At 43.6% G+C, this 13,677-nt stretch overlaps 4 protein-coding genes across 4 annotated transcripts; 2 read left to right on the plus strand and 2 right to left on the minus strand.

Moving 5' to 3' along the window:
- Window positions 1–531: 531 nt before the first annotated feature.
- EAE97_008484 (uncharacterized protein) lies at window positions 532–2,175 on the plus strand (the record flags this gene model as incomplete). Its single annotated transcript, XM_038878999.1, has 1 exon — window positions 532–2,175. The coding sequence occupies one exon, from the start codon at window positions 532–534 to the stop codon at window positions 2,173–2,175; it is 1,644 nt and encodes a 547-aa protein (XP_038730081.1).
- A 1,630-nt stretch (window positions 2,176–3,805) lies between these two features.
- Window positions 3,806–5,891, minus strand: EAE97_008485 (uncharacterized protein; the record flags this gene model as incomplete). The annotated part of the gene is made up of 2 exons (XM_038879000.1): window positions 3,806–4,498; window positions 4,557–5,891. 2 exons carry the CDS (start codon window positions 5,889–5,891, stop codon window positions 3,806–3,808), a joined length of 2,028 nt encoding a protein of 675 aa, XP_038730082.1.
- A 1,807-nt stretch (window positions 5,892–7,698) lies between these two features.
- Window positions 7,699–9,511, plus strand: EAE97_008486 (uncharacterized protein). Its single transcript, XM_038879001.1, has 2 exons — window positions 7,699–8,089; window positions 8,445–9,511. The coding sequence occupies exons 1-2, from the start codon at window positions 8,043–8,045 to the stop codon at window positions 9,127–9,129; spliced, it is 732 nt and encodes a 243-aa protein (XP_038730083.1). The 5' UTR covers window positions 7,699–8,042; the 3' UTR covers window positions 9,130–9,511.
- Window positions 9,512–10,079: 568 nt separating this feature from the next.
- EAE97_008487 (uncharacterized protein) lies at window positions 10,080–13,631 on the minus strand (the record flags this gene model as incomplete). Its single annotated transcript, XM_038879002.1, has 7 exons — window positions 13,350–13,631; window positions 12,762–13,281; window positions 12,327–12,683; window positions 11,315–12,271; window positions 10,969–11,267; window positions 10,562–10,910; window positions 10,080–10,325 (listed from the first exon to the last, which is right to left on the minus strand). The coding sequence occupies exons 2-7, from the start codon at window positions 12,783–12,785 to the stop codon at window positions 10,080–10,082; spliced, it is 2,232 nt and encodes a 743-aa protein (XP_038730084.1). The 5' UTR covers window positions 12,786–13,281; window positions 13,350–13,631.
- Between the last annotated feature and the right edge of the window lie 46 nt (window positions 13,632–13,677).

Consider the following 13,677-nt stretch of genomic DNA (forward strand, 5'->3'; position numbering starts at 1 on the left):
TACAGGTCCTTTGTTGTAACAAAAGCCAAGAGTCAAGAGCACAGTCACATGTTAGATGGCGGATGATCGAACGAGGTACCTAGTTTCAACCGAGGAGATGGATGTGGTGGGGGAGCCATTCTGGAATGCGGGATTGTTCGGTAATGAATAAGGCTAGAGGGAAGAGAATCAATGGGGGATGATGTGCGGAGGGGGGAGCTAAATATCTAGTTAGCTAAACTTACCTTGATGATTTATTAATGCCGAAATCAATTAATCGTCGAGAGTATTAATGACGGCTACGATATTTATGTCAGGTATACGATCTTGTATCTTGTTATTTCGATTGATTAATTGATTGATTGTGTGGTATTGATTATTTGAAGAAGCTTGGAAGCACTTTTGTGTGTGGCTTAATTTATCTGGTTATATCGGATGATATAAGATTATAAGAGTATTCCATCTCATCGCATCATATCATTTTATCCAAACACATCGATAATTAGATATCACACCCTTATCATCTCAATACCGAAACACATCAATCACATCATGGCCTCGAGCAATGCAAGTGGGAAAGGAAAAGGAAAAACTCTCGATCCATCTTCCGCTTCTGCTCCTACTTCCCCTACAGCTGTACCTCCAGCGCGAACAACTTCAAATGACAAACCAAGCCGACAAGACGAACAGCCTACTCCTTCTCTTCTCAACCGTATTGGTGCTTCGGCAGCAGGATTGGGTCGGGATGTTTTTGCGGGAGGAGCTGGTGTTGGTGGAGAGTCATTGAGGAGAGATGCGCAGGGGTTACTTATCGCGGCTGGGAATGGGAAGGGGGGAAGTACGAGTGCGATTGCGGGTGGAAATGGAAATAGAAATGTAAATGGGGATGTAGGATATACGCAGGTGCACAGTGGAAATCCTAGGTTAATGGATGGTACTTCTTCAATTTCTGGGGTTGGTGGGGATACTCTTGGGATGAGGAGTGCGGGGAATATGGGGACTAGTAGGAGTGGTATTCCAGGAGCTGGAGGGAGTGCAGAGGTGAAGGGGAAGGCAGTAGGAGGGGATGAGAGAGCGAGATGGATACAGCAGAATGAGCATGCATTTTCCGGGTTTTTGGATAGTGTTCCTTCTCTTACTCCTGCGGGCGATTCGGGGCTTGGGGGTGATGATTCAGAATCTTCCAATGGGATGCATGAGAGCATTCCGCAAGTCGCGCTGGGCGATATATTTCAGTATGGCGCTCCTTCGAATATAGTGGGGAAACAAGCTCTCGAAAATTCATGGGCTCGATCTGCACAGCGAGCCAATAATCAGCGTGAGGGTTATTCTGAGCCTCGCGCTGTAAATACACGAGAACCAACGATGTACCATTTCGAGCCATTGCCAGCCTTTCATCCGGATAAAATGACAACGGCGGAATATCGTCGAGAAGGTGTGAATACGATTTCTCATAGAGATGCCGGGGACATGAATATCAATCACCACAATATATCCGTGCAAGAACAGGAAAGTAGAGATGGAGATGAAGTACGCGATTTGTTATCGAGAATCGGAGGGGTTTCTTTTGATGAGGAGATTTCTGGGATGGATCAGGGAATGAGCGAGGCGGGGATAGAGAGAGATGAAATTAAAGCTTATGAGGAGGAATGGATGGGGATGAGTTCTGTGGAACGGGAGAGGATTATACAGGCTACGAGGGATTTATTTCCGGAGGAGGTGAAGAATGGAGAGGGGGTGGTACATGGAGGGATTGATGTGGAAAATTCGCTTAATTTGTTTCCGAATCATGAGAGGGGGGCGGAGGAGAGGTGGAGAGGTGAGAGGGAGAGGGAAATGCAAAGAGAAGATGGAGAAGAAGATGATGATGATGATGAGTTCGAAGGCGAAGTATTGAATTTCCAGGGAATAGAGTGGAGAGCGAGGAAAGAAAAGAAAAATGGAGAGACGAATAAAGGGATAAAAGGAAAGGCGAAAAAAGAGTGGAAAAGTGATTGGGAGGGTGTACTTCAAGGGTATGCAGATGAAGTGTGGGGGGGGTTAATGCCGCTAGTTCGAGAAGCGCGAGAGGAATTGAAAGTCGAAGAGCAGAAGGGTGATGGGGGACAGGGGAAAGAGATGGGAAATTTGAAAGCGCTGAGGAGATTGGGTGCTGTGTTGGGACATTTGAGGGGGTTGAATGGGAGTGGGAAATAAGGATGGGAGTGTTAATATGGTTTCATAGAATTCTTGATGGGTAACTTCGGAATGACATTTCATAATTGGAGTTTATCTATTTGTTATATAGAGTTCTGATAACTTCCGGAAGGAAATCCGAGGATCAATCAACTCTCTTATGAGATTCAGAAAATCTATATGATCAAAATCTAACCCATCATCACAAGTCTCAAAATGTCACCTATACGATTACTCCAAAACGACAGTTATCCGCATACATTATTTCTAAGCCTGCCTAGATATTAGGATACCATAAGATAGGACTAATCGATAATCTTCACTCTCATACCCGGTCTAGATGTTTATGTACATGATTCTAGAAGATGTCAAATACATACATACACATATATACACAACCTCAATGATCAATCTACTTCCTAGGTATGTATAACCAATCCTCACTATAATATCAAATATGATCAACCCTTCAAATCGGTTTAATCACCACATATACATACGAAAGCAGAACATATAGCCGAATCTTCATCCAAGGATGCATCAATTATCCAAAAAGAGCAGAAAAGCTACATCAGAACATCTCACACATATTTACCAGTAAGTACTCAACACACCCAGAGAACTTCAATGCTTATCAAGTTTCATCAATGACAAGGTTTCATGACTACTTTGAGTAGGTATATAGAAATGAGGTATACATATTGGAGATCCCGCGAGATATTTCTCGGTCTATGTGCTACACACGATGAATCAGCACACGAAATTCACAATTCCAAAAGCGTACGTATAAAAATCAACGCATCAAATTAGACTATCAAAAACTACGCGTATTAATCATATACAAGTCCTTTCCCCCCTCATACTCCAAAAGACATATCCCATAGCCCCAGAAAAGAGCCGCAGAGGAGAGCCCCGTTTTGCATTCCTACCTCCGTTTGCACCTCCCGCTTCGTCTCCTGTTTGATTCGGACACTTCACCTATGCTCTTCTCTTCCTTTCCTTTCCCATTTTGACCGCACTCTCATCCGTACCCTGAGTGCAAATTTCTCGCCAGCGAACTCACTACCCGCTACCCGCAAAACGCTACGTTCATTTATCCCCTACCCCTCCCTATTCCGAACCCCTTTTGTAGCATAAAAAGAATATTGAAAAATTGGAAAACGAAAAGTCATGTCTTGCAAATTTTGATATCCAGTGAGTGAATATCCACCAGTAGACGAAACACCGCACTGTTTCATTTGTAAATAGAATAAATGGCTTGAACAAATGGGATGTGCTGCGTGCCCCCGACGTTAATGATAAAAGAAAATGATATTGAAAAACACCATCTTCACTCTATGATGAAGAATGAAAATGCAAAGCAAAGCATGCGAGCTAGAGAAGCAACCGGATTCCCTCCATTTTGATTAGAAGAAAGTCGTGTATCATATCGCTGAGGTCACCTCCCTCCATTGTCTGTTCTCTTTTTTTGCTGTTTTGTTTCTCTCGTTTTTCTCTTTCTCGTCAATCCTCCTTTCTTGTGTCCAAACTATGTAGGTATAGTACACTGCGTCTCATGTCTCATCAAGTCTCCGAGAAGGAGCCCAATTGCATTGCGTAAAAAAACACCGGTGCTGATTCACTGCACCCATCAGCCCACCCCCAGTAACACCTATATGAACTTTTGACCCTCCACCTTACTCTTTTTCGTGACCTGGACCCAGGCTCCAATCTCCTCAACAGCTTTTCTAGGCGCCTTTTTTCTCGTCAAAAGGAATCCTTGAACCTCAGCTGGACTGAACATATAGTCTTCGATATGTTCCGAAAACTGCTTTGCCAACATCTTAAGTTCCCCCTTTTCCAATATTTCTTCTTCACCATTTTTCTCAATATCAGCTATTGTGAGGGTCTTCTTTCCCGTGGGAGTGGTAGCTTCTGTTTCAGTCCCAGTCCCAGCACAAATTTCACTTACAATGGCGATAGGAGTGTCTGGTGGTGTAAGAGGACGGTTTCCCGAAAGTAAATTTGAAATTGAATTTGCATATGTCTTCTCCGATTCTGGGGTTGGGGTTTCTGAAGTTGGGGTGAGAAGAGGAATTTCTTCTTCTTCTCTTTCAATAGAAACTTGCGTTTTTTGGATAATGGGCTCGGTAGCTGGTGAGGTAGTAGCGATGAGTTTCTCCCGTGGCGGGTCTTTAGAGTACATTCTCTCGAAAATTTCTTTGATCTGATGACGAGTGGCGTTTGTGAATGCAACTTGGCAGTCTACGCGACCTGGTCGGATAAGAGCTTCGTCTAACTTTTCGGGGTGGTTGGTAGTCATCACCAAGACACGACCTTCATGAGAGGCTACACCATCAATAATCTATAAACGTAGTCAGATCCTCAGACTTCTGAATGCGTGAATAATTGTGGAAGCTTACATTCAAGAGACCAGATAATGAGATTCCCTTCTTTTCATCATCATCCTTCTTACTTTTCTTGCCTTTCTTGCTTCGCTTACCCTTGCTACGTCTACTCTTGCTCTTGCCCTTTCTTCGCGATTTTTTAGTGACCACTTCGTCTTCATCTTCACTGCTGCTGCTCTCAGAACTAGATTCATCCGACGACTCAACTTTATCTTCATTGACTCGCGTTAGACCTGCGGTATCGATATCCTCCAACAGTACAATACATCTAGGTGGCAAGTTGGTAAAGAGATTCCCAAGTTCCTCTTCCGTAAGTGTAGGCTCTAGCAAGCTAACAACGTAGATATTCAAACCAAAAACGCCAGCAAGGGCAAAGGTTAAAGAAGTTTTACCAGTTCCTGGAGGTCCATGAAAGAGATACCCTCTGCGATAAGGTATACCACGAATGGCATACCAACGAGCAGTTGAGGGATTCAAGTATTCGTTAATATCACGTAGTACCTTATTTTTCATAACCTCATCTAAAACAACAGTTCTCATTGGTCGACAAGGTCTTCTCGCCACCTCAATCCAAGAGCTTCGGCCTCCCCATGTTCGACGTTCCTTGTTTGCAGGTCGACGAATGACAGTTTTTGCACTGTGGTTTCTGTTTGAATAATCTTTGGCTTCTTGAAGAAATTCCTTGATAGGTATTGTGCTACGACCATAACAAGAGATGAGCAGTACTTGTTGGTCAGATATTGGGTTACCATATGAAGAGGACCCAAAGACCATTTTTTCCGATCGCTTAACCTTGAAGTATCTACCATTATGCCAAAAAGTATGACTAGATCCCATAGACGGCGTGAATTGTGGCTTAGTCTTGGAGTCTTGATCAGCAAAATTGAGCCATTGTATAATACCGGTTCCATCAAGCTGTGTTAAGGTAACTGAGTCCTCATTATCTAGGTCCCAATATCCCCGTCGTGCTGTTTCTGCCTGAAGAGAGCGGGAAGGTTTCATTTGGTACTTGTGTGCCAGGAATTCTATAACTTCGTCGTGAATTTCATCTCTGCTACTGATAGAAATATCAGACATCCAGTATGATCTCACAAATGACCATCCCCATGAATACAATGCATCGAAAGCCTTGTTTCCCAGCCATAAAGCAGCCCATAGAGAAACGAGGACCGTGATATCAAAACCAACGGTTTGTAAAACAATCTTGTGAATGTAGCCATATCCTGGAACGAGATTTTCAAGAAGTGTAGTTGGTAGGAGTCCGCCGAGTAAAGCTGCCGTTGTGCTTGTGTTAGAAGAAGACACAGATAAATTCTGGTGCAGAGCTTCTAAAACCGCATCGAGATCCATGTCGTTCAATCTTTTCTCTTTATTTGACGGAGGTCTTGTAGATTGAACGAACAAATGGATAATTTCTTTGAGGGAATGGGATGGCGGAGGGGAATGAAGAACGTGAACACTTCAAGAAATGGTGATGAGTGTTGTGTAGAAGTGATCTGCAAGTTGTATGGTGGGTCTTTGTTGGGCGTCAAGTATGTGTAATATTTGACAGGCAAGGTCAATAGTTTCTGTGTTAAGTTCTAAGAAACACAAATCAATATTCAGAGGAGGGAAAGAGCGCATATGCAGTGTCCACAATTGGACCACGCGGCGCGATACAAACGGCGTGAATGGCGTGTAGTTGCCTCTTCTGATTCACTGGCTTAAATAGAACCCATATTACAATGTGATGTGTATGAAATATGGTAAGTTTAATTTTAAAGACAACCGGTACCATGTCACTGGGATATCGTCTGGGAACTTCCTGCGAATAGGACAACGAAATCGAGAGCCGCACCCTTCTCTTTGAATACCAAGCAACGAATGAGCGACCACAGCGATCCCTTTTGTAGCTGGAGAGCTTAACTTTCAAATGTTACTAGTGGGGCATGGAAGATTTTAAGAGAAAGTTCTGACATAAAAGCAGGCAACAGGCGCGGAGTAACTTGCTGACGACCTTGTAGTTGTTCTAGGCCCTAGTGAGATATAAGGAACCCGATACAAATGTGTAAAAAGAAACAGACAGCAAGCCCATGCGATTTGCCGCACTAGCTTGATAAATTCCGATGCTGGTACCCGTCTGACAAAAACAGATGCAAGCGATTGTACCATCTGTGCGAGTAGTTGGACCCAAAAACCAGGCTGAAGACAGTTACGTCAAATATGTGGCAATGACTCAAAGGTGTGGAATATGCAAGGAGAGATGAAGAGGCGCTGGCCACGTCGTCCTGGAAAAATAGACCGGATGGAAAGACAATATTAGATACAGAGTATGAGAGAATTTACATGGAAGAGTCATAAAAACGTCAAAGTTCGCATCAGGTCCAAATGCTTGGGTTTTTGTTGAAGTCTCTTGTCAGCGTATCTTTGGTTGGAGAATACGAGCTTATTGAAATTATCGAACTAATTTCCAATATCTCAACAGTTGGATTTACCGAAAAGGTTGGTAGTATCAAAAACTGCTAGACCATGGCTTCTTGGGTTGCCTTTAATGCAGTTGGTGAAGTTGGTTCGTAGTGGTAATGCAGAAAATGCAGTTTACCGCCACAAAGAATCGATGGAAGAACAGAATTGGGAGGGCTAATCAGAATATCTCCCAACCCACTCTCAATGCATTCTTTATAGCACATCTTGTAACATTTCTTCTTTTGATTCGTTGTCGCTGCTGCTTGTATTCCCCACCATTTTCTGCAAGCAAACATACATTTGCCTCTTTGCCTTATTTGTGTCTCATTGGAAACCTTGGTATGTTCACATGATGACGGGATTGGAGAGATGAAGAGGATGGGAGGGTTGAAGAATAAAACTTCATTGGTTCCCACGTTTATCATAAACAGGCTGAACAGTCCATTGGTTCTTTACCTACCGGGGTTACACGACGTATGTAGGAGGAGATTCGAGTTTGTGTGTTGTGAAGATTCTATGATACGTATACGACGAATGATGAGGGAGGGAGGGAGGTGAGACCTAGCAGGTACATACGAGACGAGATATCGGACATTGTAACCGCTAACGGCGAAATATTGATGAATTCCCGTGCATACGTAAGCAGAATGTGGATTGTACTCAGCCCTTCACTTCAATAGCTTCATCAATCATTGATCTGTCAGCCTTATCATCAAAAACGTCCAATCCCGGATATCAATATCACTCATTGTATGGTCCATCTTATCTGTTCTCTATTTATGCATACCATTCTACCTTAACTGAGTGCTCTGTCTTATAGCAGCCTATCGATTGATCCAATTCGTGAGCTCGTATATTACTTCTGTGCCGATAAATCTGGTAGCTGTAGCTCTATTGTGGAGAGCTCCTCGTATAAACAAGTTGCGGCTCAACCGACTATCGTTACATCAGTGTCTTAGATTTCGATTACATAAAGACAACGTTGCCCGTAGAGTACGCAATCGGCATTTGCGGCTTTGAGCTGCTCAATACTTTTTGAGAAAACCCTCGTTCAAGATGATGTCCGCTACGAATGAAGATGATCCCTTTCTCCAAGTACAAGCGTAAGTCTTTCTAGCCTTCTTCTGGGTCTCATTACCCTGCAGCTTTACCCCTCTGGGGATTGTTAGTTTTTCCGCAGTCTGCCTTACCCCTCATACATCACACCCACTCTCTTCGCGCAAGAAGGCCTGGCCCTGCAATCTTCTTCTGCGACCATATGTATGCAATGCATACACATTCAGCCCTTTACTCTCCTCACTTTCCAATCATTTCGCGTGAACTTATCTTATGAACTCACGCGCATACTTCATCCGGCGCATACGCTTCAGAACTGCGCATACTCTACTGTTCAATATACTCCCAATCGGCATAATTCATTACAATTCCCTCACACCCTCAACTAACACAACCCTCCAGCGATGTACACCACCAACTATCCCTCACACGCCCCCTCTTCACCTCCTACCTGCGTATCCACTCTTTGACCAAATCTCCGCATCTAACCCCTGAACTTCTCTCCGCCCGCTCCGACCTAACCACCTCTCTCTCCCTCTTAACCGACGACCTGCAGGACCTTCGCGATTCCATATCCGCAATTCAAGCCGATCCCTACAAATATGGATTACAGATCGAAGAAGTATCTCGTCGGGTACGGATGATAGAGGAGATTGGAGGTGAGGTAGATGACATGCGGGAAGAGCTTGAAAAGACTATGGGTGCTGCATCCAATTCCGGGGCTGGGGGGAATGCATATAATGATGAAAATACCGGCTCACCTCTGGACGATGACTACGCCGCGGAATTCGAGCATCAACAACAAATGCAAATGCTAAAGCAACAAGATGAGCAACTCGACAGCGTATTTCATACCGTAGGGAACCTCCGTCAACAAGCCGACGACATGGGCAGAGAGTTAGAAGAACAAACAGGAATGTTACAAGAAGTAGAAACGGTAACCGATCGAGTGAGCGGGAGACTTCAAGGAGGAATGAAGCGGATGAATAAATTAGTCAAAGAAAACGAGGATGGACTGAGTAGTTGTTGTATTGGGGTGTTAATTTTCGTGCTGATTTTGTTGTTGGTGCTTGTGCTTATTTTGTGAAGGAGGCGGGCAGTCCAACGGCAGGCGGGAAAGGGAAGAGTACTTCTCCCATTGAATTCATCTCATCTAGCTTTTCGTTTCCTATCTGTCTTCTTTTTTGTAATCAGAACAAGCATCGGAGTTCAGGCGTTAGACAGAGGTGTAGTGTAATACACAGAGGACTCAAGCTGATCAGAAAAGATCAGATCAGAAAGGTCGGAAAGGCAAGGCGAGGAATTGAAAATAATAAACTGAAATTTGGAAAGCAAACAGCAAGCTCAACAGTCTCCAGAAGCTCAAAACGAGCGCATACATATAAAGAGAAATCAGAGATAAAGAGTAGAACAAACACAGTATAATAACTTGCGTTTTAAACAAAATAACGAATCTTAAATTCAACCAAGTGCTTAATATCGAGGTAGGTTGATATCCTATTTTTGTACTTCCACTCCCATTTCCGTTGCTAGTGCTCTGTGCTCTTGTGCCCTGCACATTCGTAGCCGTCTTCACAGCGGATCCAAAAGTCAGCATACCCATCACATGTATATGCAACATTCACATCCATATCCTCCAACCAAACCAAATTAAGCCTCCAAAAGAACACAATCAGCCTTACATGTCTACTTTTTATTTATAACTTATTCTCATTGATTTACCTTCATGCTAGTACTGATGAATTGCACTACCAATGCACTACTCCTTCCTAAAAGTTTTGCAATCCCAAGCCCGTTCCATGCACACATGTAGACATACATACATGCTTATATTCCTGTTTATTTTCCTATCAAAAGCACCCCATCCTACTACCGGCATCCACAACACTCATCTTCTGCTTCAAGTCCTTTTCCTCCCTGTCCCATAGCCACAACCAATATCAACCATCCAGAGATATCACACTAATTCAGCCACGCCAATCCCAACCTAATAAAATGGATCTGCACAATCCGACCATTATTCTTCCATCCGTAACCTCAAGAGAGAAGACTAGCCTGGTCATCGATAAAAGAATGATCGCTCGTTTCTGGATCACCATACAATTCCTTTTTTGGCACTGTCGAGGTCGATGACGAAACAAGTCCGACAATCGCAGTTGTAGAGGTCCCGCTCACGGAACGATTAGCATCCGTGTCGAAACCGAAATCGAGACCCGACATGGAATTGCTCTGAAAATGTATTTCGTCAACGAATGAACTCTGAGCAGACGAGACCAAACGAGACTAAACAAGAAAGAGTAATGTGTAGGCATAGGGATGAACAAACATGCTTGCAGGCGAGAGAATTAACGGACAGGAAGATGAAGAGGACGAAGATTATGAAGATAAGGTACGCGTGAGCCAACAATTCTAATCAGGACAAATAACAACTCCTCACTCCCCCAGCAAGGCTCCTTGAAAGCAGAAACAAAGCGGCATGGTACTAACAACAATCATCGCTGACTTCTGGAAGATCCTACCGAGTTTTGTCGATCGTGATTAGGTCTTCGCTCTCGACGATCTCCATCTTGAAGTTTCAAGGAGTCTAGCCTCTTCTGATTGTCCTCTGTCATCGGATCCACATCATCTGCTCGTAAAGGGGTTGTTTTTGTTCTTGAAGGAGAAGCTGGACCTGTAGGTAAGGCGGCTCCATTAGTCTTCGACCTTCCTGCTTGCTCCTCCAAAGCCTTCCATTTGTTTCCTCTGGCTTGTTCTCTAGCTTCAGCATTGTTCTGATGCTCAGTGTAATCGTGAGAGCAATCATCAAAAAGTTGAGGGTTGATCTCCATAAATAGCTTCATTGCGTTGTAAACCATGCCGTGGATCGTTCTAAATTAAATAGATTAGCCTCTGTCAGCTTTTCATAGAGATTCTGAAAGTTTCTCACCTGTTCCAATGACCTTTGGAATTCTCATATAATGGCGCGAACATAATTGGTAAGATTATCTCAACATTATCGCTGACCAGGTTGCAAAAGTATTCGTTATTCCAGAAGTATAACGCACGTTCTGCAACTTGAAAATGTGGACTCGCAACTGATTTTGCCAGTTGATGGAAAAGAGGCTCCTGAACTTTAGCGAATTCTGCTGGGTCCATTACCTCGAAAATATCCTCCACTTCGTTTAAGAACATGACTTCTTTCGTGCTGTTCACCTTAGGCCAATAGCGGAGCAAGCCCAAAACAACCTAAAATTGTGAGTAAATCGAATCTTTGATAGTGGTGCTAGACATACCTCTTCTGTTAGAGCTGCATCCTTTTCTAGGAATTGAACAATGCAGTATGCAAGCTGAGGATGATACATGCTCAGACTCTTGACTTTATGTAATGGTATTAAGACTCTCGTCAAAAACAGTTTGTGCTCTTCCTTTAATGGCAGAGCAAAACCGTTAATGATAGACCCAAGAATCTCCAATAGCTCAGCAATACCATTAAAACGTTCCGTCTCATAGACGAATTGAAAGAATACGTTGTTAATAGATCTTCTAATGTATGACCGGAGGTTGAGAAATTTTCCATATATTCTGTGAAGGGTTGTCTTTAAGAAATCTCGCTCGCGGGGATCTTCAGAATCAAAGAGTTCAAGTAACTGTAATACAAAACTGTGATCTATGAATGCCTTCGCAATATTGGTGTTAAAGTCTTGACTCTCAATAAATCTCAAGAAGAATTCGTATACAACTTGGATATGCGGCCAAGCAACTTCAAGAACTGGTTCATCTTCCTCGGGGTCGAACGCTTCACCTTGGGGGTTCATAGGCGGTGGTATGGGACGGAAAAGATTTTTACTGAACATCTCGACGACCTTTGGATACATAGCCTCAGTGATGACTTGTCTATTGTTGGCAACGTAATCAAGAAGTTCATGGAGAGCTAGTCTTTTGATTTCCTTGGACTTCATATCCGCGCTTGCATCGTTGAAATCAAATATGACATTGCATTGATCAATCTTTTGCATAAAGAGATCTTGGCGGCGGTTAGGAGGTACCTCGTGGAAGCCTGGCAGTTTTTCCAATTCGCGGAGAGGAGAAATATCAAATCTCGAAGAGTGTTGTCGCTTTGGTGTTCTGATGCCTTCTGGGACATCTTTTGGAGTTGTTTGTAACCGGTCGAACATTGATGACTTCGCACCAGCCTTGGGGGGAGCGAGATCATGCGGCATTGTTTCTGCGGCACCTGGAGGAGGGATGTGCTGAGAGAAGGACATTAGTACACAGAAGATGATCCAAGCGTGTGGCATAACTTACTGGTGCACTTGGACTGATAACGACACTAGGAGGAAGTGCCCCGTGACGATTTGGTGTCCCAGGACTGGGCGAACCTCCTCCTGTATTGAATCGATCCGGAGCGGACATTGCACCAAGAGCTGCTGGGTTCAACGGCGGTTGCACAACTACACTACTTGAGGATGTACCGTCGTTAGGAGGCAGTGGTTTATTCCGCAAGTCATTAAGTGTAGTACTCGAGGATGAGGGTGTGACTGCAGGCGATTGTCCCGCTCCCTGTGAATTGGATTGCGAAGGTGAGGATGTGCCATCTTTTGATGATTCCCCCTTCTTAGATTTTGTTTTGTTTGGATCTTTTGAGCGCGAAAGCTGCTCATGCTGAATGGGTTAGCAGATGATCACTTTCAAAATGATACGGTTGCTATATGGAGAGTATTCAGCATCAAAATGACTTACAACCCTCTGTCTGAAACCCTTCATCTTGGACAACTACTCTTAGGAAGATGTAAAAGACACAAAATCTCGATTATTTGATACTCTTTGGATATTGCCGGTTTGCGAAACCTCTTGTTCTTATCCACCAACAATTCCAATTTTAAAGTAAAAAGGTCGCGTCACTTAAGATTGCCGTTGTGAATGTGCCGATCCTGTTCTTGATGAGGCTCTAAAGACTGCGGTGAATTACTCGATAGCAGTGGCTTAACCCCCGTTTGTCGCTGAATGGCATCAAATACAAAAATGGATATTCAAGTTCAACGATTCGTTGATACGCAAATGGAAACCTCCAATAGCACCCTACTGGCGTAGCCTGAATTCCTTGGCTGTAAATTGATAGTGCGATGTTGGCAGGTTTTCATAAAAGATAATGGGAACTGCCAATGGTTTCTATTTGATCTGCCGAAATTCTGTATCCCAAAGGTTCGTGAGGGGCTAACCCCGGTTGTCGACTTGTTGCGCAAGTGTAGGTAAACAAGTTCTACCAGAACGATATCTGTCAGTGCGAGTTGGGAGAAGATAGGGAGAGTAGGATAGGTTTAAACACACAAACGAGCCAACAATGACGATTGACATACACGGTCGATCGTACAGCGGCAGCGGCTGTTGAAGTAGGTCGAGGCTAATCCCGGCGGTGAATATGGTACTCCTCTACGCCGAAGCACAAGCTATCAAATTATTGAAGAAGGCCAACGCGTTTGGGCGCTTTTCTATGGACAGCAAATAAATTGGCAGATGGATAATAATTGGTCGGGTATTAAGATCTTGGAATGAGTTGTTAGACTCCTTCAAGTAGAATGATTAATAAGGAGAGTTTTATTTATTTGACCTTCATTTCAAAGAGTCTTAAACAACACAGCAGCATCAACAAGTGCGA

The sequence above is a fragment of the Botrytis byssoidea genome (genome assembly GCF_014898295.1).
Source record: "Botrytis byssoidea strain MUCL 94 chromosome Unknown BBYS_018, whole genome shotgun sequence".
NCBI lineage: Eukaryota > Fungi > Ascomycota > Leotiomycetes > Helotiales > Sclerotiniaceae > Botrytis > Botrytis byssoidea.